General features: G+C 37.4%; 1 protein-coding gene across 1 annotated transcript in view; it reads left to right on the plus strand.

Annotated features, from left to right (window-relative positions):
* The window catches only part of HIBADH (3-hydroxyisobutyrate dehydrogenase), a 105,367-nt gene that overhangs the window by 17,220 nt on the left and 69,073 nt on the right, over positions 1-19,074 (plus strand). Inside the window, exons 3-4 of the mRNA XM_077775394.1 lie at positions 4,066-4,175; positions 6,911-7,032. Coding sequence (XP_077631520.1) covers positions 4,066-4,175; positions 6,911-7,032 — 232 coding nt within the window. The remainder of the gene's footprint in view (positions 1-4,065; positions 4,176-6,910; positions 7,033-19,074) is intronic.

The following is a 19,074-nucleotide window of genomic DNA, read 5'->3' on the forward strand; positions in this document are numbered from 1 at the left end:
AGTGCTTTGGAAGAGAGCTAGAGACATATTTGTAAGTTAAAGAATGATGGAAAAAATGAAAAGCAAACTAGGAGGTAAAGTGATTTGATGGCGTCCCAGTTTGAGGACGTATTCTGCACTGTCCCTTCTGTCCCACTTTTATTTTACAAAAGAACATGATTTCTCTTTTTAAGCATTAGCATCAAGGGCATACAAATTGTGCCTCATTTTCATTTTTGTTGTCTAGGAATTTCCTTGGAGATGCTGCTGGTCTATGCCAAAAGGCTTGGGGGCTTACACCATTCCTGTGTGAGTTTCTTGCTGGATGAACGAGGCTTAACTAAATGGTCTTTTCTTTTGTTTTCTCTTTAAAAACTTGGAAACTATCTTGCTGTTCCTGGGTTGTAAGGCTGAGCATGTTTGGTTAAGTAATTCTCTTGGGATCTAAGCTGGCATCCACTTGCTTCTTGTTAAATGAAGACTCTTGCTGAGTGGGCTCCATCATTGTTGACCAGATGTTTCAAGATGTAAGCACAAACTGTTTTTGTCAGTTTTTCAACTGGAGTGTAATTTTGAAGTAAGTGTGCTTTTCTACTTGGAAAGATTAAAAAAACATGGAGTGGATTGTTGTCAGCTTCCGATGGACATGTAAAAGGGAGATGCCATCCCTTCAGATTACTCTGGGCCTGGATGCTCTCATCCTCCCCCTACCCAGCAAAGCAGATTTTGCCTTTAATTCATCTGGTCGTCTTCTACTCTTCGTGTTACATACCTGCCAGTGATGAGAACTGGCATATGGATGAATCTAAACCCAGAGAAATTGGCTACAAAAATTCTTAAAGACTACGGATACTGTGATACACAAGGGAACCCCTCTCCTGTAGTTAAAATTGAGATAATGGAAAAATAGAGACATCTTAATTCATAATACTTTAAGAGTGAGGCACTTAGAATTAGCAAGAGACCCGTCTGCATGGTTATGGCGGAGCAGAGCCATGGCCCAGAGCCAGCCAGGTCAGCGACTGTCTACACACAGGGAGGTATAGAAGCATCTTGCTAATGCTGGGCCTTTGTACTGACCACTGTAGATGCAGCCTGTCCTGGGAGCCCGTTTCCACCGAGGCTGTGCCTTCCTAGAACTTAGGGTTACTAAATGTGAAAAATTACTTCAAGTAGGATTCCTTTCTACTTTGGAGATAGAAACCTTTAAAGATAACTCAGATGATTTTGTAGATTCAGAAACTGAAGCCAGAGAGGTTGAGTTGATCTGCACCAAATCACACAACAGCTTAGTGGCTGAGCTGCAACTAAACCTGGTCTCTGGCGGCCTGGGTGGCTCAGTTGGTTGAGCATCTGACGTTGGCTCAGGTCCTGGTCTCACGGTTGGTGGGTTCGAGCCCTGTGTTGGGCTCTGTGCTGACAACTCAGGGCGTGCTTCGGATTCTGTGTCTCCCTCTCTCTTTGCCCCTCTCCCGCTGGTGCTCTCTCTGTTTCTCGCTCGCTCGCTTGCTCTCTGTCTCAAAGATAAATAATAAACATTAAAAAAAAAAAGTAAACCTGGGTTTCTGACTTCCCAAATTAGTGTTCCTTTCAGTGATCCATGCTGTCTTTGCTTATCCATTCAATTAGTAAATGTAAGTGAAGGGACTCTAATTAGTTTGGCTCCTAAAGGCTTCTGTGGTTAGTGTCAGACTGGCAACAAGGTTTGTTCCCCTTCCCAACCCCCCTCCCCAAGCTTTTGAGTCGTAGCCAAATTTTGTCAGTCAATTATTTCAGAGTCTTGAAGACATCACATGGAAGTCAAAATGATTTGAATAGCTAGGCACACATGTCTGTCTGTCTGATAAGCATGCCTTCTGCAGTGCAAATTAGAGACCCTGTTATTACAATGTACCAAGTATATATAGTCATTAGATATGGAGCAGTTGTGGCCAGTTAATGGTGACATTCCAGCTATCACTATCATTGTGTGTTTTTTCCAGACCTGTGAGCTTTGACACCACTTTCCTATATAATTGTGGGGTTAGCAGGACTCTGGCAACCCAGGCATCCCAAAAAGCAGATGCTAGGGATGCAGGGGGCTGATTGGGCACCCCATGCACTTGGCAGTTGCCTGAATTGGCACTGCCAGTTCATGGGTATGAGAAGCTTGAACGTGTGAAGTACACTTAGATCTGGGAACTAATTGTCAGTGTCCCTGAGGAGTTCTCTAGGTGGAATTGCCCTTCCTTCAATGGAAGAGACTCACTGAATTCCTAAAAGAAAGTCTGAAATTGACTCTTAAACCTCAGGGCTTACCGAGGTCCCTGAAATATCAAGAGGAATGGAGTTGATAATGGAAGGAAAGGCCACTGAAAGGTATGCCATCATGCACCATGTGTGTTACTTCATTTAAGGAGGGATGAACGGATGAGGCTCTCTGTATAACCCATATTTTTGGTGCAGTCCAGGAGTAGAGGAATAGGACGCCTACAGCTTTTCCTTTTTTTATACTCGTCTTACTAAGCTCTGTTTTTCCTGAGTAAACTTGAACTGTTTGCCAGCAAATAGTCCCCTCCTTTTGAATCTCAGCAGTTATTTGGGCGTAGGAAAGGTTTTTATTGAACTGAAGTATTTCTTCGTAATTACATGGAAAAAACATTTTTTTTCAGAATTTTGGGGGCAAATCCTGATGATGTATCAAAATGTACATGTTGAATGTGCTGCACTGTAGACTCTAAAGTGCCATTTTGCCTTTAGAATGAAACATTAAAAGAGAGAATATCTGCTTTTTTTTTTTTGTCTTAGGGTCTGAGATATTTTATGTCATTTAATATTAGTACACAAAATGCTAGGATACTAATTTCGCCTGAAATTTTAAAATATGACAGGAAATTCTGTTAAAACTGTATCTAGAATTTGATTTAGGAGCTAATAGTCTTCTAGGGAAAATTGAATTGTGGTCAACTCTAGCTCGTAATATTTAAACCACACACTGTTTGCCTTCCCATTCTTTCCCCCTCGTCAACTGCACATCGAAGACGAAAGGAAGGCATTAGCTGTAATTCTGCCCTATGAAAAGCAGAGGCATTCCCATTCCCAGGATGCTTACATTTCCTAGCAGAAAATATGTCCATTGTTAACACCTATGTTCATTATTCTACAGAGAAATCTGCAGTTATCCTCCAGGTAGCCCTTTGTCTTTTTTTAAAAGAGAACAATTGGGGTGATGGAGTCTTTCTGTTAAAGGAGAGTTTGACTCAAGACGGGAGCTCCCAGTCTCTTCTGACCTCTTTGGTTGCCAGTGTATCAGGGTGCGTGTGTGAGACAGAGCAGGGGTTTGCAGGAACGTGAGTGAGGGCGTGTGCGTCCGTGCACGCACACACAAAGGATGGACCGTAACTTTCCTGTACGGTATGCTTGTGGCCATCATAAGGCAGAAATGAGGGCAGAAGTGAGAGCGTACCTTGATGCCTATTTGTATGTCTTGTTATCTGTAGTTTCTACGTGTATCCTGGGAGCTTACACACTCAGCCTTTATGGTGGGATACTTACAGCTAGTACAGTAAGTGCTCATGTCCTTGTCCTGACCTTTTCTTTTCTGTACAGGCTTAATTTTTTTTTTCTTTGGAAATGGAGACTAGAGAATGGTGGTGAACGGGACTTGAAAATTTACTAGGGGGTTTTGCTGCCTATGAAATCACCGGTGAATCCTACACTTTAGCTACCATCCCTGTTGCACAAGGATGTTTTTCTTAGTCAAGCATCTACCAAAAAGTATGCTGTTTAAGAATCCAAGTTGGAGGAATCCATGAGAAGTATGTCTGTTCCCAGGACTGTTGGGTTTTGCCCTTTTCCCCTCAACTCACTTCACACTTTTTAAAATAAACAGTGGATTTGATTCCGTAGAAACTGCATCTGTATGTATGTAAGGGATAGACTCTTTATTTTAGGCAGTAAGCTTTTTTTTTTTTTTTTTTTGGTCATTGGGCAATAAATTCGTTTTGTTCACTGTCAGTGTTGTCAGCATGGCTAAAAAGTGATCCTACTTGTGCTTTTGAAACTGCCTCCATTTTAATTTATGTGCCTTTGTGATTTCTTTTAAAGGTAGTGTCTTGCCCAGCAGATGTAGCTGAAAAAGCTGACAGAATTATTACAATGTTGCCCACCAGTATCAATGCAATAGAAGCTTATTCTGGAGCAAATGGAATTCTAAAGTATGTATCTCTCAACTATGGAAATTTTCGTGTTGTGATAGTTCATGAATTTCGTATTTGTTAACATTATAGGAAATTACAGTGATGTTTGTTAAAACTTTCTATACTGTTTTCTTATTTCTTAAAAGTGAATGGTGTGGTTTCTCTCTTATTGTAAAGGGTTTCTTTTTTCACTAAAAGCAAGTATGTGACTTTGGGGAATAATATTTTTTGCTTCTGTTTCTTTCCTTAACTCTTGCATTAAACTTATGCTTTCATTGCTAACATGTTTAAGAGACTTTTAAAGCTTGCATTTTAAACCATACAAATGTTACAAGCATAATTTTCTTATGGTTTATAGAAATTCAGGGAAAGGTTTCTATGAAAAATAAAACCAAACATTGGAAAGAACACCATTATTTAACATTTTATTATATTATAAAAAGTTATTGTATGTCCTCTGGGTTAGTACATCTGTAGTAAGAACTTTGAGAAGTTGAAATTAAAGGTTAGCAGTAGCTCTTTAAATAAAATATAATTTGGGTCAGAGTTTTCTAGCCAGTGCTTAGCTTCCCTGGCTTTGAGAATCTTTTGGTTACTTTCTGCCTATTGCCAAATCCTTGTGGTTGTGTTAGAATGACAGTGGTTGAATTTCCAATTTAATTTTCTGGTCTTCCTGATTGCTGTTTATAACTTGTTTTGTTGTTGTTGAATTTCAGCAAGGAGAGGACAAACTGGTAGGTCTTGTAGACATACGTAAGGCCAAAAGAAGGGATTTATCATTTCATAAAACTCTTATACATGAACTTTGACATGTCTGGACATTGAATTGCCTTGGAAAACTAACTTGCAAGCAAAGACACTTGGATATTAGGCAGAAAACTGATAAGATAAATGTTTAGATTTCAGGGAAGATTGAAAGACACTCATTTTGGACGGAGCCGTCAGGCCCATGGTGTGTACGGTCCTGAGGGGACTTAGTGGTCTCATTATCTAGTCTGTTCCAATTACAGCCCTGCTTAATTGCCTGCTTCTTTGCCTCTTCAGGGAAAGTCACCAAAAATTTGTGTGGAGACAAAATGTTTATTAATATTCTTTACTAAGGACTGTGGTGGCCAACTAGCAGAGCAGTTTTGTCTAGGGAGTGCTTTCATATATTGTGGCTTTAGATTGAACTATAATTTGCTTTTTACGGGTGGTTCTTTATTTTCTTCTAGGTCAGGATCATTTCCCCATACCCAGTGCATATGTAATTTTTAATACACTTTCCCATTTGCTTCAAGATTTAAGACCTTTGGGGCGCCTCGGTGGCTCAGCCAATTGAGCATCAGACTCTTAATTTCAGCTGTGGTCATGATCACAGCGTTGTGGGATCGAGCCTTGCACCAGGCTCTGTATTGAGTGTGAAACCTACTTAGGGTTCTCATTCTCTCTTCCTCTGCCCCTCTGCCCTGCTTGTGCACTCTCTGTCTCTGTCTCTCTCTCTCTCTCTCTCAAATTAAAAAAAATATATATTTAAGACCTTAAGAATGTTAATATCACATAATATTAATTATTGCTAAGTGTAATACTTATGTTTTAGGTTGTATCAAGTGAAACTGCACATATTTCAGTGACCTATAATACAACACGCTATTTCCTTTCTGTGGAATATATCATTGCATTTGGGCTAGATCGGTTCCTATGTTTAAAACGGTTTTTTATACCATTTTGCATGCTATTTTTTCTATAGAAAGATTTTTCTTTCTTTTAATAGTTTTTTAGAAATGATTTTTGACTTCTTTCTTCAGTATTTATATATCTAATTTTCCAATCATAATTATGATTACATGTCATCTGGGTTAGTTGATCTGTAGTAAGGACTTTGGGAAGTTTGAATGAAAGGTAAGCCATTGCCCTTTAAATAAATTATAATTTAAGTCAGTTTCCTAGCCAGTGAAGATAGACATAGATTATAAGGGAACCATGTAGGTAGATATAATCTGTCCTTACAATACAAACAAAATTGTCTTATTATAAGAATGCCATTTAGCATTAGTGTAAAATATGACAGAGGAAAAGACTGTTTCCCTGTTTTGCCAATGTGTGTGTATGTGTGTGTGTGTGGAACACATACATACATTTACCATAAAAAGCAAAAAAAATCTCTATTCATGAGATTTCCAGGTTCATTCCTATATTGTCCTTTCTGCCTCTTTGATGTTTTATTTTGTCTTTAAAAAGCTGTAATTATTAAAGAATATACCACCCTGGAGCAAATGGCTAAATTTCAGTGGCTTGTGTTTATTCTGCCTTGTGGAAAGGACATGGATATGTGGAATTGGCAACATGGCTTATTAAAGACAAATAAAATACTTTTTAAAGAGCCCAGCTATTTTACAAACAAAAATTCAAATCTTACCAAATAGACCTTTTAAAGTTAACAGGTGTTTTAAATTGCTTACCTATATTATTATGGTATTGTGTGTTTCACCCGAAACCAAAATTTATAGCATGCGGTTTATTAGATTATTTAAGTTTGTTTGAAAGAGTTTAGGTTTACTTTGAACTTTAATTGATCTGAAAATTAATTTGAGATTTTTAACCAGTTCTAATAATGTTTTTAATATTAAACCAAAGACCTCCTTGATACCTGGCAGCTTTTAGTAGATTCTAATTCTGTAGGTGGCTGCATGAAATGTTTATTCAGAATTATAAACGCTATTTTTAAAACGATAAACCTATAATTAAACTATTATTTTTATCTGTTTACTTAGAAAAGTGAAGAAGGGCTCACTATTAATAGACTCCAGTACTATTGATCCTGCAGTTTCGAAAGAATTGGCCAAAGAAGTGGAGAAGATGGGAGCAGTTTTCATGGATGCCCCGGTTTCCGGTGGTAAGTGGCAGCTAACATCTGTGCACACCTACTTCTGTTTGTCAGAAGAAGCGATTACAATTTTGTGGTACCCACGACACATCCAGTTATTTTTAGACCTGTTATTAGTGTCTCCATTTCCTCCCTAAAAATGAAAACAGAACAAAACTCACTTTTGTTATTTAGTACGCTCAAAATACATTGCTTGTTCTAAGTTCAGACAAAACCATGTCACAACTTTGAAGAGTTATGAATTTTTGGTCCAAACTGCTGTGGGTAGGGATAGAGCTATTCCTAGAAGATGTAACTTTTCAGAACAGATTCAAGAAGTAATTAGCTTGAATCATCTTTTAACTGTTAAAGAAGTGAAGGGAATGGTAAAAAAGAAAAAATCATTTTACAAGGGGAACTTTAGGCCCAGATGATTCTTTATAGATGAATGTTACCAGGATTTCAAGGAGCAGGTAATTTCAATTTTTACATGAACTTTTCCAGACATTAGAAAAAGAGGAGACACTGTGCAACTCATTCTGGAGACCTGAGTAACTCTGATGCTTCAACCAAAAAGAGAAATGAGAGAGGAAAAATTTTAGGTCCATATCAGTTATGAGTACAGAAGTAAAAATTTTTTTTTTTAATTTTTTTTAAATGTTTTTATTTATTTCTAGGAGAGAGAGAGACAGTGTGGGCAGGGGAGGGTCAGAGAGAGAGGGAGTTACAGACTGAAACAGGCTCCAGGCTCTGAGCTGGCAGCACAGAGCCCGACGTGGGGCTCGAACCCACGAACCGCGAGATCATGATCTAAGCGAAAGTCGTATGCTTAACCGACTAAGCCACCCAGGCGCCCCAGAAGTAAAAATTTTTAAAAAGTATATTAGCAAACTAAATCCAACCATATATAAAAGAGTTCTTTCCAATTTTAGTATATGTGCTGCCGAAGCAAGCACTAAAGGAGATCAAGCACTACTAGCAGGTTTGTTTTATCCTATACGTACACAAGTGACTTAACATTAGAAAATCTATAAATACATTTCACCACATTTGCATACTTAAAAAATCATATGATCATCTCAACCAGAGGACAAGGATTCTCACTAATAAAATTCTAAAAGCATAGTATTATATCAGGGGCGCCTCGGTGGCTCAGTCAGTTGAGCATCTGACTTTGGCTCGGGTCATGATCTTGCTGCTCGTGGGTTCGAGCCCTGTGTCAGGCTCTGTGCTGATAGCTCAGAGCCTGGAGCCTGCTTCAGTCTGTAACTCCCTCTCTCTCTGCCCCTCCCCCACTCACACTCTCTCAGAAATGAATAAATGTTAAAAAAAAAATTTTTTTTAAATAAAATAAAAGCATATTATTATATCAAATATTAATAGTGGGTATTTGGGTATTTTGGAATGATAGTATTATAGGTATTATGATTTTCCATAATTTCCAAATTTTCCAAAATTACTCTGTAATCAGATACCATATATATACATGCATGCACACACACATATATGTGTGCATATATACACATTTAATTAGTAGTTGAAGACTTGTTTCTAGTGGGAGGCTTTCTAGAAAGGCTGGACTGAAGAAACCAGTCATTTGCTCAAGACCAAGACTAGATTTTTAAAAATTATTTTCTGTAAAGTTCTAATTTAATCGAAGGAGGAAAAAAATTGCTAAATGGAAGTTTGTCCTTTAAATTGTAAAATCATCATCTCCTTACAGTGCTAAAAATACCTAACAGCTAGCGTAGTACATTGTTACAGTAATGACCTTTAATGACTCCCATCTCTGAATCTGCTCTGTGTATCCATGCATGTATCCATGTGCTGCGTTGACTCTGAACTATCTGACTTGCTTTGGCCAGTGGTGTGTTAGCAAATGTTACACAGGGATAGACCTGAAAAGCACTTTGCCCTGTCTTGCTCTTGGGGACTCTTCTGTTGTCACATAGAGAAGCCTGGATTAGCCTCCTAAAGATGCACTAACCACCAAGTATCCAAGTGAGGCCATCTTGACCATCTAGCCAGAGTCAAGTTCCCAGATGACTGCAGCTGCATTACTGAGCTCAGGCAAATGAACTGCCCAGCTACAATAGTCCAAAATGCTCACCTGCAGAACTGTGAGCAAATAAACCCACGAAGTTTGGGGTGTTATGTAGCAATGGAAAACTGATGGAGCCAATATAGTTGATATTTCCATTATTATGTAGAAGTGTGTGTTGCCTAACGTATCAATCAGTGTGCCACCTGTGCTTATGTAGTCTAAGTGTTCTAAAGCCTTCCTGAAGAATGATGGTACCACAGTTAGCATAAAGGCCAACTATAATGCCAAAGCTAAGTCTCTAAAATGAAGTTTATTATTAAGCCAGTCCAGAAGAGTTTTGTTTGCTGCCAACCGGTCCCTGACTTCTATCTGTATATTCCTGATTACAAAGGAGAATGCTTGCCTATATGCTACCAAAGTAGCCACCCTGGTGAGCTGATATGAGATACCTATATTTGGTAAGATCTGGAAAAGTAAGTTGGTAAAAATTCAGTAAATCTTGTTATGGTGTTTTCATGGACTTGCTGGAGTTAAATAGTATGTCTAGCTTTTAAGTGTCTTTTGTGCTCTTAGAATTGAGTTTTATTAGTAGAAGGGACTTCAGTAATAACTTAATTTGACTTTCTTATTTTATACATGAGAAATTGAGACCCAAAGAGGTTAAATGATTTGGCCAGGATTCTCTAGCTTCATAGCCAATCTAGAACTAGAATCTTACTCTCCCATCTCAATCTTAAGATCTTCCCACACACTGCCACACCTTTTTTCCCTTTAGTCCCACCCTGTGGTGGCCTTTCTCTTTTTCAAAGCCTGTTAACACCATTTCTTTCTTTCATCAATGTGTTGTTTTTTTTTTTTGTTTTTGTTTTTTCTGAGGGAGAGAGAGACAGCGTGAGCAGGCGAGGGTCAGAGAGAGAGGGAGACACAGAATCTGAAACAGGCTCCAGGCTCTGAGCTACCTGTCAGCACAGAGCCTGATGCGGGGCGGGGCTCAAACCCACGAACCACGAGATCATGACCTGAGCCAAAGTCAGACGCTTAACTGACTGAGCCACCTAGACGCCCCATGTTAACACCATTTCTAACAGTTTTATCTAGTGCTGGTCCTCTGTCTTCTCTCTTGCTAGCTAACTGGCACTGGCCTGTAGTGAAACCTTTGGTGGGGAAGTGAAGAGAGAATTACCTTCTTTTCTAACTCTCAGAGATTGGCTTCTAACCCGGAAGAGGCCTAACATTTCTGTTCCAGTCGTTTGAGAAGAAATGGTTAAGAAGACATAATTTTCAAACCTGGGGACCTCTGCAGGGATCAGATTAGTCCTATTGTATTGACCCCATCCCAAAATGTTTATTAGCTGGCTTATCAGTAGTCTTTTATTCTGCTGATGAGTTGGGATAGAACCAGAGTTTTGGGGGTCTTTCATGTTTTGGATCCACTGGCTGATGCTGCTTAATCTAATGTCCAGAAAAAGAGACAGTAAAGTAATATTTTGACACATCCCTGACATGTTTGAATTTGACTAGGATAGGATCTGTTCTAAGGTTTAAGGAAATGGAGTTGATAGGATTATAACTGAAGGCAGTGAAACTATTTTCCATGCCCTTCTGTGTCCCCACAGTATAGTATCTTTGCTACTGCAAGAACATGGTGTCCTTGTTTGTGCCCGTTTCTTCCACTGCTAGACTCTGAAGAGAGCAGATGCCATGTCTTTCTCTACTTTCTATCTCCAGTGTATATCTCCTGGTGAGCATGTAATAAAGTGTGATTGATCGAATTAAAGATCTTCTATATTTTTATTTTCAAGATTAATGTTAAATAATTTGAGCTTTCCTGCAGTTATTTCCTCATTCCCAGGCTGTACTCCAGTTTATTTATTTCCAGATCATTGACCTCTCTCTGAAGTTCAAGTATCTGCCCTGAATTCTAACATCAGTAATATATTAAGTAATTACGGTTTTCAAAATGCTGTATTGTAATATTAGATGCCATTGGGAAGTATGATTATGATCACAGGGGTGGGGGTAGGATAAACGAAGTAGAATAATATTCAGAACAACTTAGAGGAAGTTCTTACATTAGAAGTTTATGATTTAGGGAAGCATACAAATAAAAATGATGAGTGAATAGTTACAAACTGCAAAATAATGTAGCACAGCAGTCTTCTCGGTAATTAGCAACCAGAAAGGAAACTCTACACTAACAATTTGATCATACCAACATGTCAGGCATTGTAAAGAAATACTGTCTTTGTCCTTTCTGGGATGGCTGCTAATACTTTGACTTTTACCTGCATGGGTATGTAGAGAAAGAATAATACCAGATTAGATTTATACAGTTGATTCCGGGGCAACAGTAGAATTTTTAGTTCTGGAAATGGAAAATTTATATTAAAGATTAACGACAAACCTCATAGATGATTCCCAGTTCCATCCACGGGAATGAACCAGTGGAATTTGGAATTAGATTTTATAGTTCATTAGTGACTATTCTTTAAGCAAGGAAAAAAGGAAATTGGTTAGTTCATACAATTCTCTTATCACCTTCAGTTTCAGTTTTTGTTGTACTGTTAATAAATTCAAAATTCACTTGATATTAGGGATAGCCTAGAACTTTTAGGGAAAGAAAGGAACTCTACAAATGAAGGTTGTAAAAAAAATAAAGGTCTTCAGTGAAATGTACTTAAAATTATTATATAATCCCTGCAAGATTATATATTGTTTTCTGATTACACACTCTTTTCTTTATATTCTGCTGACAGTACCTTGATTGCAAGAGACAAACTTCCCTCTTCATTTCATGCAACAAACCTTTACTGAGTACTTTTATGTGGTGGGTATGGTCTAGGCACTGGAGTTAGTGCTTTGAAAATAGGCAGTCTTTTGCCACATGGAGTTTATGAGTTAGGAATAGAGAATAAACTAACAAAAATAATTTCAATGGTAAGTGCTATGAAGAAGGGAAAAAAAAGGCAGAGTAAACAGGCAATGAAACAGAGACTTAAGGGAGTGGACAGGATGCCTTCTTTGGGGAAGAGGCAGTTAGGCAGAGATGTGAAGGCACAAGTCTAGGGGAAGGGTGTTCAGCAGAGGAAGCTGCTCTCAGGGCCCTGAGGCATGAACAACCTCAGTATGTTTGTGGAACATTTATCTTTGTATCACTAGGATGTGGCAGGTAATTGCACTCAGTGTTTATTAAATCGACTCCCCCTATGCCTCACACCATGCCTTCATTTATCCGTTTGTGGGTATCAAAGTAAAGCTAACTAGGGTTTCTGTAAGTTAGCCCTTGACACTGGCCTCAGATAGGATGCCTTAAATCTATTATCGGTCTTGTGCAAATCACATCTTTATAAAAGCTGTAATCTTTTAATAGTCAAATGTTGTTTAGTCATACCATTTTGGATACATGCTTTTTTTTTTTTTTTTTTTGAGAGGGTCTGCTCCTGTAAGGTTAGTTCCAATTTGATCAGCAATCATGTGTAATGGATGCTAGACATAAAGCAGATTAAAAACAATTGTTTGTGACTAATGACCAAATACTATTCAGTCTGTTCCAGGGGCATAATTACAGCACTTAACTGTGCTTGAATAATTGAAGAATAAACTCACTGGCTGCCTAATATGTCTGTAGAGTTGCCCAGAGACCTTGAGCTGAAGTGACTCTGAAGTGGCATTTGTACTTAGCCCAGGGCTGTCTGAGCCGGCAAGCCTCATTGATTTACTGCGCTGTATTGCTCTGGTTAGGGATTAATGTCAAAATTAAATAATTGAACTGATGTGTATGTATTTGCCTACCAGGAAACCAAATTTTATACTCATTTGGCTGGGTTAAGTTTCAGTAATTTGTTCGAGGTGTTCTTAGAACATGGGGTAGTGAGCACAAAACCTATTAAGGGATTTCTGTTAGAGCCCTGCATTCGCTTGCTCAATTCCTCAATGAAAGTCTCACACACACTCCTTTATTGTTTTTAAAATCAAGTGTGTAGTCTTGGCCTCAACTGCTCAGTGAACTGGGTATCTACTGTTTTTCCACTAGATCTGTATCTAATTTAGGGTAAAGGGACCACAAAAACAAAAATTATTTCTGTTTTGGCACCTAACACCATTATAGTTAAGGATTTGTTGGCATTTCATTAAAACGTTTTCTTAGAGAGGTTTATAACTTGGCAGATTTACTTGCCTTTGGGCTGAAACATTGCTATTTCTGTCCAAAAGTAAATGCTTTTACCAAATTTCATACAACTGAATTTGTGTTGCTATATAATGTGTGGAGAGGGAAGGGTGTTCCCTCTTTCTTTTTTTCATGTTCTCACAAGCTGTTTGATTAAACGGTAGTATTATGTGTGGCATTTATTCTTACATTTTAGTCTTAACTCAGGAAGATTTAATTTTTTTAATGTTTTGAAATGAGTTGATTTAATATGGTTAAGATAATTCATTTTCATGAGTACTTCCCTTTAAAGAATTGTACTACTATGATTTTTATTTCTTGTTACATTATTAGCTTCTATTATATAAAATTTGAAAGCATTTTGTGGCAGGGGCGGCTGGCTGGCTTAGTCGATAGAGCATGTGACTCTTGATCTTGGGGTCGGGAGTTCAAGCCCCATGTTGAGCATAGAGATTACTTAAAAAAAAAAAAAAAAATTGAGGGGCACCTGGGTGGCTCAGTCAGTTAAGCATCTGACTTCAGCTCAGGTCATGAGCTTGCAGGTCCTGGGTTCAAACTCTGCGTTGGGCTCTATGCCTGGAGAGCCTGCTTCGGATCCTCGGTGTCCCTCTCTCTGCCCCTCCCCCACTTATTTTCTCTCACTGTCTCTCTTTCTCTTTCTGGAAAATAAACAAACATTTTTTAAAAAGTTTAAAAAAGCATTTCATGGCATTGACTTTTGTATAAGAGACTTGAATTACTCTGTCTTGAAAAATATTAGCTAAAATAAGCCTTTTTTTGGTCGGTTCTCATGTTGTTTAAAACGTTGGTAACTCAAATAATTAAAATTTTCTTTACCTTTGTTTGATGGACAAATCCATTTCCTTAAAAGTGACCTAAGATTCATCAATACCAGTGCACTAGAAATGGCTTAATTATGTCAGCTGTTCACATTTGCCTATAATTTTACTTATCACTTTGTATTCATTAACTATCCTTTTTGTCTCTGGAAGATACCTTTATTTTTGCCTAGGATTTTCTCCAGTTTGCACAAGTAGTTCAGAAATTTTTGGTAAATAAACTCCAAGGATTTCTTTGAAATTAGTCCCTAAGAAGAGGTACCCATAAAAACCTCTTTTTACATTCTTTGGCAGGCTTAAGACTCCCTACAACATGTCACGGACAGGAGCCCCTATATAAGGTGTTAATGAGTTCTTAGCACGTTTAGAGAAGGCGGCTGCCTCACTGCCCAAGGTAGCATAGTTGAGGCAGCTTTAATAATCTGTCTCTTAAGAAAATAGTAGAAGAATGGGTTCGAGAAGGCCAGGTCATCAGTTCACTTAGTGCTTGTGTTACTGTTATCATTTATTGTTAATAATAATTATTATTGCTAATAACAACCTAGTTTATTTCTAAGGATTTACTCTTGCAGTTTGCAGCTCCCCCATCTCTAAGTCTGCAGGCTAGGTTTTAATTGCGGCGCTTTTAATTGCATTGACATTTTCAGTCAGGTAACCATTACCAGGGTTGATCCTGCCAGGCTCTGTCCTGTGGTGGGGGGACACTGTGTTCTCTTCACATGGTTATGTTGGAAAGTGCATGGATAAGGCAGGGGTCCTGTCTGAAGTAATCCTAGGGTATTTTTAATGTCCTTTAATTGCCATTCAGGATGTAAGTCAGACCAGACACAATTGAGTCTGGTCACAGTTCAGAACTGCTTTGTGGTGTTTATATAAAGGTAAAGTATATTTAGCAAATAAATCCCCTGCAGCTATTACTTATATATAATTTATTTTTTATTAACATCTGTTGATTCCTAAGCAGTGTGAAATTAGTTCCAGTATACCTGGTGTTATTATGCCTTTGTTTTGTTTCACTTAAGCATTGGGGGTAAAGTGGGAGGAGGAAATGGAATTAAGAATTTGACAGGGGCCTTGCCATTGCCATCAAATCATTATCAGACTTGCTTGTGGTTTTCTAGATGTCTCATTTTATTTTCTTTCTTAGATGTCTGATTTTCTTAAAGAAATTTGATAATGTTAGCAAATGAAAAGTATAGTAAGTTGAATTTAAATCCTTCTCTCTCAGTATTTGCTGTATGATTCTATTTTGTTTTGCGTTGCTTTGGGTGGTTCAGTTGTGAAAAATGTAAATTTAGAGGCCCATTTCATAGTAAGGACCCTTCCTTAGGGCCAGTGAAGGGATGGTAGCAGTTTTACTTACCTTCTCTTCTTGCTTGCAAGTGATTTTAACTTGACCCAAAAGTAGAGGGTTTTTGTTGTTTTATATGTAGGTCAGATTACTTTTATCAATATGAGAGATGTGGACTTTTTAAGAAGAGTATTAAGAGTTTTAAGGTTTGTCCCTGACATCTTTTTTATTGAATTATTGACTGTCAGTTATGGTCATCAGAATGTTTATCCACTGTGGTCTCTGAGATGGCATCGTTTTTGGGGAAGTTTTAAAAAATGGAACATAATACGAGGCTGGGCATACAAATAGTTTTATCATTAAATGCACTTCATTTCCCTTAATTCTTATGTGTTAGGGTAAGGCTTGTTCTCAAGTGACCAACATTTTTAATGTACTGTGTACGTATATTAAACGAGTAGAAAAATAGTCTTGGCAGACACTGAAATGGTTAATTGGCTTTTCCAGCCAAGATAGGTTTGTAAAACTTTCTGAAAATTAAGAAATAGGAGGGAAAGAATTTCTCTTCTGCATTAATGCCATGTTTTATTAACCCTTTACCTATAAAGTGTATTTTTAGGCTATAAACATTTTTGTGCAGCACTTTTTCATTAGACAAGCAGCTAGAAGAAGACTAATTGATTTACTGTAATTGTCAAATATTTGCCAACATTCCAATAGTTAGAGGAATTATTTTGACATAAAATCCTAAGTAGAGATGAGATTTTTTCCTAAAAATAAATGATAAATTTGAGAAAGGAATACAAGCAACAGCATAATAATGACTTTGAGATCTGCTATCTTTAATAGCAAACTTTTAAAAACAGCATTAAGAAATACTTGATGATTTCTCATGATCTTCAGTTGGGCTTTATTTTATATTCTTATTAGTACTTGTGTAAAATCCACAGCTTTTCATGATAAGGCATTTACATCTTAAATTTTGCACGCGGCTCTATTAGGAAATAGATGGCACAACACTGGGTATTTTACAGTTATTTGGAATAGTCCATATTTGATTCAGAAAAGTTACTTTATAGAACATTCAAGGGCTAGTGGACAAGGGCAAGAGAGAGGAGAGAGAGGGAGGCAAGGCAGGAGCACATGGGGGAATGAGAGAGAGAGATGACATGTCCTTTTCCGTTTTAGCTAGGTAGTTTGGAGTAAAACCGTAAAGTTAAACTTTTTGGAATTGTTACTACCCCGAGTGGGAATATAAACTATATTGAACAAAATTTATTTAGCCTGTTAAAAAGTCCACCTAAAACTATAGTTAATTAGTTTACATTATTACATCGCTTCTAGTAGAGTCTCAAACTGGTACGGAGAAAGAGGGGCCCTATCAGGTGAGCTGACTGCTACCCATATGGGGCTTGCAGATAATGATGAGTTTAAATTTCCTCTTAGAGCTAAGTGAGAATAAAACTGGAGGCAATAAATACTCTGGGCCAAAGCCATTAAATGAAAAAGCTGGGAATTCTCCAGCTCTTGACTTAAATTGTTTGTTTATCAGCTGGCGCCTAGTCTGGAGTCAAGAGCTGGAGATTTCTATCTGTGACAGAACTTTGAAACTCTTGCAGGACACTTTCGTTTCAACTTAAGGTAACTTGAGTTTATAGCTTTGGCTTTAAAGATTACTAATGATTTACTCATTTCCTTACCATTTAACCAGAGTGGACTTTTTCCCAGGAAGGGATCTGTGTTTATTTAGGGCCTTTGTCTGCGGAGGGATTAAAAGGCAGCCCACCAGCATTGTGAACTTGATGGTAATAAAAGGTCACCAAAACACACCATAAAAACATTCTTACCATGGAATTAATTATACAGTGTAATTTTACAAAGCAGCTCGGTTACTCCATCCTTGCTGTCCCCCTACCCCCGTTCTTAAACATTTCATCTCTTAAAAATTAAAGCTTTGGTGTAATTAAGGTTTTTGAAGAAATATTTTGCTGCCTTTATGGTATTTAAACATGGAAGCGATTGTCACTTCCATTTAATTCCTTATACATTTTAAAGTGTTTTAAATAAAAATCATTGTTTTTAAACTGTAGGATGAATGACTTGTTTCGAGAGGGTAGAGTAGTCTCAGGGATGGCTGGGCTTTCAACAGCTCGGTTTCTGAAAACCTAAGACTAGTTAAGAGTTTTTTTTGTGCCACCAGGTGGCATTGCATCCAAACCTGCTTGTGATAAAGGGAGGTTTTTAAAATAAATTCTTTTTTGTTCAAGAGAGGTCTTAATAGTTTTTCTAGATTTTACCTTTGAAGTTGGCTTAAAAATAGCTCTAATATCAAGATTGATTAAATGGCTCCAAAGACCTGAAAAGATTTCTGAATGCTGCAAATGTTTGCTTTTAGGTGGTTAATATTGAAAGTAAAATGTTGAAACGTGGGCAGAGGATTGCTTTTTTTTTTTTTTTTAAATACAAAGAACATTTAACAGTTGGTTATTTTTGTTTTACTTTTCTAAACACTCGAGAGAGGATCCTGCCTATAAAAACCCTCACAAATGTTGCAGAAACCCCCTAGTCCGGCAAATCACCCCTTCCCCCAACACACACACACACACACCCGCCCCAGCCCTTATTAAAAAAAAAAAAAAGTGTCANTGAAAGGTACAAGTCGGTCCTTTTCACAAGCCTAACTATGAGATTCATTAGGCAGTTCATGCTCATGTCTTAAAAGCTGCTTTTGGGAAAGTAAATTCTTGCAGTTTCCTGTACTGGTTTTGAGGGAGTCTTTATAGTCTTTTGAAATAGCTCATTTTAAGAAAGTGATAATGTAAAAGCAAGGGAAAAAAAACCCTCATTATAAATTTCATAAAAGTATGATATTTAAATTCAAATACACATTGTTCTATTTTTATGAACCTGCACATATTAATAAACTGTACAGAAACACATTTAATACAACTTGTCCAGGTGCTATGATACGTTGTCAGAATAAATAAAGTTCAGTGTACACTCTATTGATTTCTACCCTTTTAAAAAATGTATTCACCATGGGAGATGTTTAATGCTTAGCTTTGATCATTTATCAGAAAGCTTTATGAAATTTTACTCATTTTACATTCTTGCCTCTTCTGTCGAGGCTTCTTAGAAGTGTACACAGCCTGTTTCAGAAATGTATGTTTTCAAAGTAAATGTTTGACCCCCCACCTTGATGTTCCTGCTTTTAAACACACACAGGCCCGTAACCCCTCCTTCTCTATATTTTGAATAACTTGATTGAAATGGGTGTTGTACTAAAACTAAATACATACAAACTTCGGAATTACAAAAAGAGAATTATGTTATAAAAAGTTATAAAAATTTGAAAATAGTCTAGACAAAGGTACTCAAGACATTTGACCCTGAATATTTTACTTTTAAACTTGATACAACAGTCTGTTTCTTAGCTTTGTTGTATGCTGATATTCCTACTTATTTAACATCAAAAAGCTGTAGTGGTTTCTCTTTATAGATTGTGCCTGTGTTCTGGAATTGCCTCCTGCTGTCCATGAATTGCTTCTTGGCTTGTTTTGTTAGAATTTCTCACCAGGGTTTTTGTGAGCTATGTAGCCAACATTAAAAAAAAAAAAAAAAAGAATTTGATACAGTAGGCTGGATTAGTAAAAATTATACTTATTGTTCATAATGATAACTGAGTAAACCTCTTGCATCAGTCTATCAGTTTTATGTAATGAAAGCCCAT

Source organism: Crocuta crocuta, unplaced genomic scaffold, assembly GCF_008692635.1.
Source record: "Crocuta crocuta isolate KB4526 unplaced genomic scaffold, BGI_CrCroc_1.0 scaffold197, whole genome shotgun sequence".
In the NCBI taxonomy this organism is placed as follows: domain Eukaryota; kingdom Metazoa; phylum Chordata; class Mammalia; order Carnivora; family Hyaenidae; genus Crocuta; species Crocuta crocuta.